The 13,556-nt window shown below is 39.4% G+C and overlaps 1 protein-coding gene across 1 annotated transcript in view; it reads left to right on the plus strand.

The window, feature by feature from the left end:
• Window positions 1-386: 386 nt before the first annotated feature.
• mttp (microsomal triglyceride transfer protein) overlaps window positions 387-13,556 on the plus strand; it is a 15,680-nt gene continuing 2,510 nt past the window's right edge. Inside the window, exons 1-16 of the mRNA XM_008286567.1 lie at window positions 387-497; window positions 2,175-2,362; window positions 2,581-2,724; window positions 6,302-6,409; window positions 6,517-6,633; window positions 6,723-6,862; window positions 6,946-7,096; window positions 7,728-7,885; window positions 8,039-8,207; window positions 8,755-8,862; window positions 9,034-9,246; window positions 9,347-9,558; window positions 9,676-9,773; window positions 10,272-10,393; window positions 10,524-10,751; window positions 11,986-12,110. Of these exons, the coding sequence (XP_008284789.1) occupies window positions 437-497; window positions 2,175-2,362; window positions 2,581-2,724; window positions 6,302-6,409; window positions 6,517-6,633; window positions 6,723-6,862; window positions 6,946-7,096; window positions 7,728-7,885; window positions 8,039-8,207; window positions 8,755-8,862; window positions 9,034-9,246; window positions 9,347-9,558; window positions 9,676-9,773; window positions 10,272-10,393; window positions 10,524-10,751; window positions 11,986-12,110 (2,342 nt within the window). The 5' untranslated portion in view covers window positions 387-436. The remainder of the gene's footprint in view (window positions 498-2,174; window positions 2,363-2,580; window positions 2,725-6,301; window positions 6,410-6,516; window positions 6,634-6,722; window positions 6,863-6,945; window positions 7,097-7,727; window positions 7,886-8,038; window positions 8,208-8,754; window positions 8,863-9,033; window positions 9,247-9,346; window positions 9,559-9,675; window positions 9,774-10,271; window positions 10,394-10,523; window positions 10,752-11,985; window positions 12,111-13,556) is intronic.

Below are 13,556 nucleotides of genomic sequence, written 5' to 3' on the forward strand. Positions count from 1 at the left end.
TGTAGTATTTTTTTCTGTCAAAAGTCACGCTGCTGTTTGTTGACCAGTCAGCTCATCTTACTGGAAAAATCCGACAGTCGTTCTCACTTACTTGATGAATTTAATCAATCAGATAATCCCATTTCCTTGATTAATCAATCACAGGTCCATGCGCAGACGCAGACGCGGCCCTGCTGCATTAAATGGAGACACCTGGCTGCATCTATCAATGGCAGAAGTTCCTGTCAAATCTGTGCTGCTGAGGTTAATGATTTGCTGGTTATCTCGTACTTAGTACTTGAGCGTGGAGTTTGGAGTCTGCCCTCCCCTCCGATAAAACATAATAGGAGAAGCTTGGACTTGCTTTGCTCTTCTTTTTTTGGCCTTTTGGTGCCACTTCAGCCGCTGACTCTTTCGTGTCGGTTTGGTTCATCTGGCTGCAGGGAGAGGACACACAATGTTGGCTCTTGTTGTGTTCTTGCTTTGTGCAGCCTCCTCTTTCTCAGCTTCAGCCAAAGGTGAGTTCATGACTTGTTGTGACTGTTTTTTCTCGGACCAGACACAGCTTTGTGGCTTAAGGGCCAGCAGGAGCTTTTGCTAGATTATTTAATGAAGGTTGAATGAATTTATTTTGCACAAGAAGACAGCTGCTTCATTCTCAGTTAGCAGAAATAGGTGACCTCATACTTTGGCACTTGGCTGGAGGTTTCTTAATAGAAGAGAAGTTGGAAAATGACTGATGGTGTTTCAGAGTATTTGTTTCTTTGACATTTTCAAGCTTCATTTATTTGAGTCACTGCGACTTTTAAATCTCCAAATGAATGAATCCTGGCAGGAAATAGCCACTACATAAATTCTGAGTGGAGCAGCTTCACATCATACTGTCTGATAAGAATATAAGACATAAACCAAAATAACAAAACTAAAAACACATAATTTCTATTGTCCTTCTGATGTCCCTAAAGTGTCTTGGCAGTTGTTGTCAGGGGTCAGATCGAGCCTGAATTTTTATTTAATGAAAGCAGGTCCATGCTTCACTGTGACCAGTGATGAAATCAAATACTGACACGTCAGTCTGTCTTCCCTCGTGGCCTAATGTCATAGAGCTTGTCATTAATAGAGCAGAGGAGAGATTTTTATCTTTGCTGGAACACGCCCAGTTTAAAAGCTGCTGATTAAATCAACTCAGTTCCACATCCACCGATCATTTCTGTGAAAGGAATGAAAAACTGAAAGAAAGAGTTGTGTGTTTAGTGACAATCCTTCTTTTGAAAACTGGTCTTTTATGTCAGTATGTGAAATGTGTTTGGAAAGCTACAGAGGCTCATAATTAAAGGTGCATGTTCTGACATACAGAAAGGCTTGTCTTGGTCTCTCTGTGACAATTTCTCACAAAGACATTATTTTGGGATGATATCACCTATTGTTAGGATGTCTCTTTTCATGGAAATTCAATGCAATAAGGCAGATGTTTTTAGAGATTTTAGTCACAGCTTCATTATGAAACTAATTAGAATTTCAAGCAAAGTAAACTTTTAGATCTGCTGATTTGACTTCATTAATCACAGCACTTGATAATCCTGTCTTGTCAATTGATTGTAATGCACTTAAATGCGTGAATTGCTTTAGGTAGCATCTCATAACGCTTCTGTTTGTCAGTTGTAAACTCTGACATTTGGCATATGGAACCTGTTACCAAACAAAAACAATACATAAAGCCAGCAAATTTAGGTTTATGCTTTTTACAAACCTCATGTATGTATTCCAGGTATGATTTTCGGACAAATATCTACTGCATATTAACAGTTAACACCTTACAATCTGAAAGAATTTCAATCTGAAAACATCAAAACAATAACTGCTCATAACTGTGTGATTTAAAAATTTGAGCTACAAGCTAATATTCACAATATATGGGGCTAACAGGAATGAAAAGCAAGTATTTGACATGAAAATGTATTTGCTTGTCCAAATACTGTTTTTTTTTTTTTTAACTATTAAAATAATCTAAAGCATCACAAATGAAAAGTGAATCCTACTTCCAACAGTTGAAAATGATTCCTTTAATGGTGATGCTGATCAATGTGAGCTATGTGAGTTGTCTGTGATGGATAATATTATCTCAGCTGAACGTCTGAGCATAGATTACTCTCACTCATCTTAGCTCACCAGCTGTGTTTCCTGTGTTTCTTCAGGTGCTGCCGCTGGACCCCGGCTGAACAACAACCAGCTGTACAAATTCAGCTACACCACTGAGGTTCTGATAGACAAGGCCAGGGGGTCAAAAGAGGGCAGTGCTGGCTACAGGATCTCAAGCGATGTGGATGTTAATTTGGTTTGGAGAGATCCGAGCAGCAAGGATGACCAGCTGATCAAACTGTCGGTATGTGGGCCTAATTATATGCTAAAAAAAGGTCATGGTGTCAAATTTATACATTTAAATATTAAATCAAGTGAAATTTAAGATATATCCCTGACTACAAATCCAATTTGATGGTAGTTGAGCCTTTGTTTTCTTTACAGTAGCTGGTTGTGTGTTGAGAAAGTGCAAAAAATCTCCAAAAAGATTTTGATAAAAATATTAAATCTCTCCTTAAATAGATGTCAAATTTGAGGATTGAGCCTGTGTCTCAGAGATCGGAGAAGAAGAACGTCCTCCATGGATCCACAGCTGAAAGCCTTTTGGGGAAAACCAAACTGGCAGCTCTGACAAAACCTTTCCTGGTGCATCTGAAAAATGGAAAGGTAAGAGCATTAACACTTCCACTCTGGGCTCTTGTCAGGGGATTCCTGCACTTCTTGTCGATTTAATTTATTTAGCCAGGGCCTTGATAATAAATGATGAAAACAGAAAAACCAAGTGTTGTTCACCTTTCTCAAACTAGATACAAGACACCTTTTACTAAAGACAGTTAACATCAGAGTAGTTTGTTTTCTCTCTAAGCACTAAACAACATCAGCATTTTCTGAAAATCATGTCAGTTTTGTTTTCTTCCAGTTTCTAAATTTGTACATGGAAGACAGGTTGACACAAGTAATGTTAGAAAGTCAGCGTTGTATTTCCTGCACACACACACACAGCACTACTGTTGTCTTCAGAGAATGAATTTCACTGTGCTGCAGTGGTGACGCTGGCAGGGGAAATACCAGACAGATGCATGTGTATGTGCAAAGGTCAGCAGGTTCAGAGGGTCAAAGAATAAATGAATGTATAAGTCTGACTCATAGAATAACTGTTGGCAGGTGGAAGAGGATCATATCGGTTGTGAGATGTTGGGGCCTGAGCCAAGAATGTGTAATTAGCATTCGACATTAGCAGACTGCCGGATGGTACATGTTACTGATAGTGTTGAAGGAAACTGCTGTCAGGTTTTGAGCACCTGTTGGATCCACATGCACTAAAGGCACCAGTTATAAAAGGTTTATAAGGTGTAAATAATGACTGTAGTGCTTGTTAATAAATCATTTATGAATGCTTTATATTGTAGTCATGTTAATCAGTTATACAGCATGAACAGGAAAACATTTTGAGTTCAATTAAAAAAAAAATAAAAAATTGAATGTGAAATCTACGAGAAATCTACGTAGTTAACAATTGCAGATGTAAATGAACATTAGCTACATGTTACTCACTTGTTAGCATGTCAGAGTAACTAAGCCTGTGACAGGATGACAGCTGTGGATGAAGTGGGGCAGAGGATGTGGCCGGCCTGAATGTTGTTTCCCTTGAAAAGTGCAAAGAGCGCCTGATTTAAACACACAAACACTAACATCAGGTAAATTCCACCCATAAAATATATTACTCTCTATCACTAACGTCAGGTGAAAATCACCTGAACGCATGCCTCTTGAAAAAGCCATAGATGGGAGGAGGGAAACAAACATACCATTAATGACATCAATGAGCAGCCTGAAGCTACCCAAAGACCCATGCAAATCAGACAGCAGCAATACAATGAAAATCACATGACAAGAATCGTGTGGGTGAAAATCACCCGAAGTTCGTGTTCTAAGGTATGTGGGCTTTGGAACCACATATTTAGAAGTTGTTTTTCATGCCTTAAAATGGCTTAGATGCAACTATACACACTTCCTTTCTCTTTAATGAGCAGAGCTATATATATATCTGTTGAAAGCTGCCGTCAACGATGTGAATTTCTCCACCGTGAGATTAATAAAGGCATATCTTATCTTATCTTATCTTATCTTATCTTATAAAGCCCCAACCTCTCTCTTCACCCACCCCTCAACACTCGCTGCAGCTCGAGCACACCAGCTCACCTACAACTCTGCTCAAACACTGTTAATCTACTCTATGGCAAGTTGTAATATTGGAGTAATCCAGCCATACATGTTTAAGGTGATTCTGAAGAGGAATAATGATAGTTGACAGGATCGGGTCTAAGACCGAATTTGTTACATATGAAACCCCAGAAGTCTGAATCAGTGTTTCTGAGACTGTAATTGGTGCACTGCAGTTTCAAGGTGGAAACACTCAACCACAGTGTTTTACTGCTTATTGTACTCACAATGCCTTTCAGCATATAAAAAACACCATATAGACATGTTCACAAGTTAGACGTATTGATCATCTCGGGAGGGGGTCTTTAAAAACTCATCAAAAACCAATATCCATCTCTGACATTTATCCAGGAAACTTTTAAAGTGTCAAGAATTACAACTGGAGTTTGGCATGGATGAAAAAACAACAGCACTTCCAGTTGTGGAAGCTGGGGATCATGATGAATATACACTGTTTGGCTGTGTTTGAGTTCAGTGAGTGACACTAGGCAGCTGGAGCTCCTGTCAAGCACTGAACAGTTGAGTGAATGAATATTAACGTTGATAGCGTTTTTAATGAACTGATGAATAAAGCAATTTTGAACACTCAAAAGAACTTCTTTGCAGATCACTGACATTAAACTTGCAGTTTAAAACTACAGGTGACCCATCTTCTTGATGTATATGGTTGTTGCCAAAGCTTTTATTTTATGGTGCATTACTGCACTTAACTGTAATGGAGTGTGACTTGGGAATCTAACCATACATTCAGTATTTCTAATAATAATTAACAGAAGAAGATAAAACCTGCGTTAACGACACACAATCTTTTCCTTCTGAAGTGAGATTGCGTGAGCTCATTATTTTTAAGAGTCCTGATAATTGCATTCATCAAATCTTTATTACCAAAGAAACTCTATTAATGTCAAGCAAAAGGTTTTTAAAACCTGTCAGCTCAGAATGTGTTCTTTTTAATAGCTTAAAACCGACCTATGGATGTTTATAAATACTTCATGAACTGGTAAGCCACCAATTATAACTTATAAATGTTTTCTAAAAGATTTCTGTAAGAAAGAGCTAAAAATTTCTCTCCACACAGTTTCAGTTTGGAATAAAGTTTTGAGTCGTGAGTGTGTGTGAAACATGATAGACGAGTGTCTCCCCCGGTGTTGTTGGATTATTTATACCGACAGCAAGCCGTGCAAGGAAAAACACAGAGTAGCAGTGGACAGTCTATTTATGGTGGTCCTATCTGATATTGTGGTTGGACGCCACAAATAAATTACATACTGTATAGGAAACATTGTAGGATGACGTAATAGGCTGTTTCCTACACTCATGACCGGGACACAGAGTCCATTATTGAACCAAACTGTAGAAATTCATGTTGTAACATGATATTCCTCAGTTTTTGTTTGGTGTGAACTGTCATTTAGAGTAGCAGGGCTTTGGAACCACTACTGAAAAAAAAACAAGCAAATATGCAAAGAGTAAAATAGGTTTCAGTCAGAGAGTCTTTATGCAGTCGAATTTACTCAGTTTGTCCATTAGAGACACTAGATTGTTTTCAAGTGTAATGTGTCCAGCAATTCTTTAATCAAGTGTTCTTAACAAGTGTTTTTTATGCTGAAAATAACTATAACTGACATTATTATCAGATTATTAAAACTATTCTAACTCAAAAATCAATTATCAGACTCAGAGTTCTAGTATCCCCTGTTAGGATTAACTACTTATTATTTCATCTGCTGATACCAAAGTGTTATGATATTGTTTTTGATCCACGCTTCAAAGAATAAAATTTATTCCTGCATGTCATGTAAGTAGTCTCTGATGTCATAACTATGCACGCATGTCTCTGAACACAAGTGTGCAAAGGAAAACTGACACCCTGAAAGCCTTTGTGACTTGTAGCCTGTTGAGCATTGAAGGTTGTTTTTCTCAGCAGCTACTTCAACTATTTGTCTCTAAATATACATAGTCTGAAGGCATAAATTCCTGTATTAACATGTTTATCTCTTGTCTCACATCCGCCCTGTAGGCAAAAGCATTTTATTCCTACTGGACAGAACCTACAACCATCAAGAATCTAAAAAGAGGCCTGACAAGCTTGTTGCAAGTACAGCTCAACACTGGGAAGGTTGTCGAGGTAAACAGCACAATAATTCTCCCGTCTCAGTTATTATTATTATTTTTTTAATCATATTTTAATAGGATGAAGCAATGTAAACAAACATGACTTGTGTCTTTAAACAGAATGATGTATCTGGGCGGTGTACGGTCGAGTACAAGGCAGTAAAAGGTCAAGTAACAAGAACCAAGATCCTGGAGACGTGTAAGACTGCAGAGGCTGGATTTACGACGCACAGTAAGGTTAGTCAGCATCCAGACCATCTCAGTATGTTAAGATGTGAACTTTGGTGAATAGTCAACACATATGTCAAAAATGTCACCCCTCTCAGGTCTTGGGCGTGACCTCGAAGGCTAGTTCCGTTACAGTGTTCACGCTCGAAGACGGTTTCATCCGCTCTGCTGTGGCTGAAGAAACACACTCACTGGCTATTAATGCTCGCAGATCTACTGCAGCGAAAGTCGTGTCCAGGTAAATGTCTCTTTGGAGAAATAATCTGTCACCTCATGTCTTGTAACTGCAACACTTTGAATCCGTGTTTCTTTCTTTCTCAGGCAAACCCTCACATTGGTGGGAACAGAGGCTGGGCCGCTAGAGACTGCTGGGAAAGACGTTGCTGGCGTTGTCAAGTCAATTGATACCAAACTGGCAGCTGTTGGTATTGTGGCTGAGAAGGTCAAATCGCAGTGCAAAGGCTGTCCATCAGTGAGTAACCTGCTCAGTGTCATACAAATACACAGTTTTGTGTTACACAGACCACTGACCCATTTACCAGATGGTCTTGAAAGAGTTTAGAACACCTTCTTGCAAAACTTAGCCTACAAAAAGTCAGCCCGATTGTTGAACCACATTACGTAAAGACCAAAGTCAAAGTGTGCACATCTGAAGTGTTGGTAATAATCCCTTATCACACAGGAAACATGTACATGACCGAACAGACCAAATCTTATTTTGGTTCATATTACTCTCACCCATGTCTTTCTCTAAAATAATCATATATAATTATATGGAAATGCCATTTTATTTTGTCACTTTACCTCACTGTCATGCCTTTCTAACTCTTGCAAAGATTGTATTTCTTTACAACCCATATATTCATAATTATAAGTCATTATTTCTTGCAGATTAGGAAAAAGACTATTCTTGCCCCCTGCTTCGTCAGTCCTTTTAGACCCTGTTCTGAGAATAAAAAAGGGTTGAGCTGTAGAAGTTATTATTACAAAATTACTCTTAATAGCACTGTATTAGTAAACAGATACTGTATATTTATGTACTGCAATTACCGACTGAAGACGAACTGTCTCCAATCCCTTCTCCCCTGTGTTCTCTCTCTTAGCTTTTTGAACATTGGCAGGCTGAAAAGAAGCAGCTGGAGCCAGCGAGCCTGTCCAAAGCCACGGCTCCTCGCAGCTTCCTGGCCCTCATCCAAAGTATTAGGAAGGCATCCAAGGACGAGATCCTCAAAGTGCTGAAGAGTGCCAGCAAGACATCGCTGTAAACAAGCTCCTCCTTCTTTTCTGCATCTTACTTACTTCCTACTGACAAAGTCCTGTTTCACTAATTGTTTCACAATTATTTTAACTTTTAAGATTCTGCAGTTATCTTAACCCTTTGCTGCTCTGTTTAATGTCTATCTGTTGGTGTTAGACCTCAGATGGTGGATGCTGTGACCTCCTCCCAGACCCCTGCATCTCTGGATGCCATGCTTGAATTCCTCAACTTCACCGATGCCAAAGGTTTGGTACTGCAGGAGAGGTTTCTCTACGCATGTGGCTTTGCCTCACATCCCAATGAGAGAATGCTTGAGGCTCTGCTGGTGAGTATCGTGTATAAGAGCTTGTGTCGTGTAATACATATTAGTGGTTTGTAGGAAGAAAAGGTGAACTGTACTCGCAGTGAATTTAAGTTTATTCAGGTGCTTTTCCTTAGACAAGGTCAAATGGTTTTGTTTCCACAAAATTCAGGTAAATGCAGCACTGCAGAAATTAAAAAAAGCACTTTAAGGGCCGCCGCTATAGCTCAACTGGTTGAGCTGGTGACCCATCTACAGTCCCCGATGCAGCGGCCATGGGTTCAAATCCTACTCATGGCCCTTTGCTGCAAGTCCTTCTCCCCCACTTTCCTGTCTCTCTCTCAACTGCCCCATATAATAAAGGCAAAAAATCATATGAGTGAATTTCATTTTCAAGAAGTTCACCAAATTAATCAGGTCATGCTTTTATTACTGGAGCGCCACCTGATTCCTGAATTTATTTTGGGGAAACAAGAAACAGTAAAAAAATAATTAAGGCGTAAGAGTAAGTTTGCAAATTATACTTAAATTATGTGCAACACATTCTAATGAAACCCTTTTTCTTTTTCAGGATATCGCTAAAGGAAAGATCGGCAGCACTGACATCAAAGAATCAGTGGTGATCATAATGGGCGCCCTGGTCCACAAGCTGTGTCAGAAAGAAGGCTGCAACTTACCGGTGAGCTTCCAAATAGATAAAACAATTAAGAGGTTACACAAAATTATATCTGAATGCTGATTAGAAAACTCTTTTAATGAACAGAAAGTGCATGTTTCCTCTGTAGAGTATGCTGGAAATGTAACCAAACGTGACTGACTGGTGGCATCCTGTTGTGCTTTTACCTCTTAGACGGTGGTGAAGGTGAAGAAGATGATTTTAGACGGTCCCCAGAGCACACAGGTAGAGTCCGAGGTCCAGATGTACCTTCTGGCTCTGAAGAACTCGCTGCTCCCTGAGGCTATTCCCATCTTCACCAAATATGCAGAGTCAGAGGTGGGAGCTTACAGCACCATCAGTCTTACTGCCCTGCAGAGATACGATGTCAAGCTCATGACCAGTGAGGTAAGACACAATGTGTATCACAGCGTATTTAATAAATATTACTGCTATAGAGAAGTACTTAGACTCACACCAAATATCTCTCTCTCATCTGTTTTTTTAGGTTAAACAGACAGTGAACAGGGTTTATCACCAGAATCGGCGAATCTATGAGAAAAACGTGAGAGCTGCTGCTGCTGACGTCATCCTGAGCAGCAACCCGTCATACATGGAGGTCAAGAACCTGCTTCTGTCTATCGGAAACCTGCCCCATGAAATGAACAAGTACATGCTGTCCAAGATCCAGGACATCCTCCGCTTCCAGCTGCCTGCTAGGTGTGTTAGAGGGAAGGACACAAATGATTTAGGCAGCAAAACATCAAGAATATTTGTAGTTAGGCAGATGGCGTACTGAGAAATTGTACGATTAAATGATTTCCTGCATTTTTTTAGCAAAGTTCTACGACAAGCCATGAAGGACATGATTTCCCATAACTATGACCGCTTTGCAAAAGTTGGGTCATCATCTGCCTACTCAGGATTCATGGCACGTAAGTAGCAAAATCTCATCTGAGATAATATTAGTAAAAGATTTTACAATTCTTGCTTGTTCAGCTCGAGACAAGAAAACATTTAACTTTTACATTTTTCAGAACACTTATTCCTCCATGTTTTAACCCTGTTCAGGGGTTTTGGGGTCTGTTGGACCCCAGGCCATTTGGTTTAGGTGACAGGTATTGTTAGAAGATTTTTTTTTAATATAAAAAAAAAGGACATTTGTCATGCATTTGGAACCAAAAATACGTCAACTGATCAGAAACGTGATTTAACATAGTATAGAAGTCTATAATAAATACCAACAAATATTTTACACATATTCTTTCTTGGGGTCCAATGCACCCCGAAAGACCTTCTACGTAGGACAACATGAAAGTCTTGAATAAGGTGAAGTAATCAGATCAATAACATCACAGCTACATGCAGTTGAGTATGTCCATTGTTCAGCATGTGCATGAGAATAAGTAACAAAACAAGTGTTCTCCCAACAGAATCTGCTGATGTGAGCTCCACATACAGTTTGGACATCCTGTATTCAGGCTCTGGGATCCTGAGGAGAAGCAACATGAATATTTATGGTGCTAGTAATGGAGCGACGCTTCATGGACTACAGGTAAACACACAATCATTGATTTAAAATCAGTGACTTGCATGAAATTATCTAAAATTTTCAGGGAGATTTATTGAAATATCAGAACGGATTTGTATTAAATATGTCCTCGGATTTTCCTCTTGTCTTCCAGGTGGCGATCGAGGCCCAGGGTCTGGAGTCTCTGATTGCTGCCACACCTGATGAGGGCGAGGAAGACCTGGAGTCGTTTGCCGGAATGTCGGCTGTGCTGTTTGACGTCCAGCTGCGACCCGTCACCTTCTTCAAGGGTTACAGTGACCTCATGTCCAAAATGTTCTCCATGACTGGAGAGCCCATGAATGTAGTGAAGGGTCTCATCCTGCTGTCTGATCATTCTGAGGTAAGAAGCCATGTAAAGATCCAATTCACACTGGAGACTAGTGAGCTGCACGGGGCTCCCAGAAGTCTTTCTTAAAACTTGAAACAGTGGAGATTTGCAGGTTATAGATCTTAAGGAAAACAAAAGTATTGATCTCTTGTTAAAACCGCTCAAAAAGACATCAGTTACATTGAGTAGTAAATAGTGAGATTATTGCTAGACTATAGTGCCACGTGGACAACTGGGCGTGTAATGTGTAGACTTTGACACCTGAGAGATGGAGGTTGAGGAGTGTGAGCACAACCTTGAATGTAAAATGTGATCAAGTAGTATTAAAACTTGCCATCTTAAACTTAATTTGAAAAAATATTTACCGTATGTGAGGTAGATGTGAAAAAGCTGACATGAGTCATGCCGTGGAGCTGCACATGTCTTCTTTAATTCAGATGCAAACACGACACAGACACAGATAGCGAATGATCGCCTTCAATAGCTCGCACTTGTTGAGCTCAATGACACAAGTGCGAGCTGTGTCTAAATGTGTAAAGCTGATACAATGATGTGGTATTTCTGACCAGCTGAAATGTTGCCACTTGAAAAGTAATATGTATTTGGATTTATCTTTCACAGCTTTCTAATAGATCACACTGATGTTATTCCTTATTTTTCTGATTTTAAATGAATTCCTCGAAAACGCAAAAAAAGACAGGTCTATTTTTCAATATTGTGTGACTTATAAAGGCTGTCTGTGCCAGCAACTGAAAAGCTATCAGTTGCTATCGAGCACGTACATCCTTGGGTCACAAATACATATTTCTACTTTATTTTTTAAAAGGCTAAATGATTCTCTAAGACACTGTTCATTATATCAAATGCATGTAATATGTTCACTTTTCTTTGTTTATGTTAGGGTTGTTAGGATGCATTTTGTCCAATTTGAAGTTGACTGATTCATTTTAATCTTCCTCAAGAATATTACAGTAGCCTGACCATAAGGACATAAAAGCATGAATGATACAAAAGTTAGGATCGAGTTTATCATGGTGATATTCCTCAGATAATAGTAGCACGACTGGATGACCTTGTTGTATTATGTTTGAGCTTAGTGTCAAAGAGCACTAACCTAATGGTAATAACAAACATAAAGATGTGCCAGCCTTAACCTGCAAACATATTCTCTATGATATGGAATAAGTAATCTTAATTTTCAGTGTCAAAAAAAACAAAACTTCTAATGTGTGATTTTGTCCTTCAGGTCATCCAGCTGCAATCTGGTCTGAAAGCGAATGCTGAGTTTCAAGGAGGTTTAGCCATTGACATTTCTGGAGGCATGGAGATCAGTCTGTGGTACAGGGAGTCCAAGACCAGTGTCAACAACAGGTACAGTCCAGAGGCAATTAAACAAATAACTATTCATGCAGCTCAATCGGAGCATCTGCAACACTTTTACACTGTGTCATGTGCTATGTGGCTCGCACCCTAAAGTGCAGCAGTGGAACGTGATAAATTATCTCTGTGAGTCTGTGAAGTACTGTAGGTACAGTATGTTGTAACACACTTGCAGGTCAAAGGCCCTTTTGATAGACAGACAGTTCTTAGAACACAGTCTTTGTCTCTGAAAGCGAAGTAATTTTAGAGGTTTCCGTCATGTCACCTGACTGCAAATAGATTTCTGTTGATGTTGGATTTATGTGAACTTTAGACGGTCTATAAGTGTTTGTCTGATTCATTTGTTCCACCAGCACGTTGGACACGATCCAGTATTGTGCTTCGCGCCTGTCTCATTTCGAGGTTCGTAGGGGCATGACGTCAGTTCTGTCTGGTTCTCTATTTTAAAACATTACAGTCAATGCACAACAGTAGCTGCTGAAAATGGAGCACATCATCACGCTGGTATCGGTTGACTTGCGGCATCCGGTGATGAAACAAGTTTTAAAGAGTAACGGTGCAGATTTTCAACATTAAAATACAGCTGGGTTTTCTTGTATGAGACAGGGCTAAATATCAAATCTGAATTTCTTGTGTCTAGAATTTCTAAAGCAAACCATTCAGTACCAAACTGGGGCACTGAATTTAAATTATCGTGTGTTTTGTTATCAGTAGTAAAAGTCTGCATGAAAACATTATGAGATCTAGCACTGCATAGTTGATGGCACACTGAGAAATTAAAAAGTATGACTTCAGTGAAAGCAACTTGGAAAAAATGGAGGTGTGTCATTAGTATGCAAATAAAATAATGCTGTGGTATTAATACTTCACTGGAAGAGATTTATGACGAATCTAAGTAATGAAACAGAAGGCAGAGCAGGCAGGTTCCTGTGTTTTCTGGTCTAGCTTACAGTTTTCTCAACCATTGTTTGAGGGTCACATCTTGAATTTGGACTTCAGGATTATTTGTGTGAAGGGGAATGGCAGAGGCAGGTGAATGGATCAGCATAGTTGTACCTCTTCCACTCTGATAATAGACTGGCAGGCTATCTATAGCAGCAGAACAAACCACACTGGCATGTCTGCCAAGGCATGTCTCCCTGGGCGAAGTTACAGAGGTTGGATTTTCTGCTGGCTGGCGCACACTTTGATTTGACACATATATGGCAAGTTGTTACATGGTGGTTAAACTACACTTGTTAGTGTCTGACCTTTTCTGTGCTTTTGAACCAGTGATAAAAATTGTGTGAGACAAACACATGGGCACAGTAGTCGGAGTAGTTATACCCACTCTTTTAAAAGAGTTACAAAACATACATGTTTGGTAAGTTGCTCTGAGAAACAATGCATTTTTCTACCAACATAGACAATAATAATAATAATAATAATAATAATAAT

The sequence above is a fragment of the Stegastes partitus genome, unplaced genomic scaffold, assembly GCF_000690725.1.
Source record: "Stegastes partitus isolate 25-593 unplaced genomic scaffold, Stegastes_partitus-1.0.2 Scaffold11, whole genome shotgun sequence".
Taxonomy (NCBI): Eukaryota; Metazoa; Chordata; class Actinopteri; family Pomacentridae; genus Stegastes; species Stegastes partitus.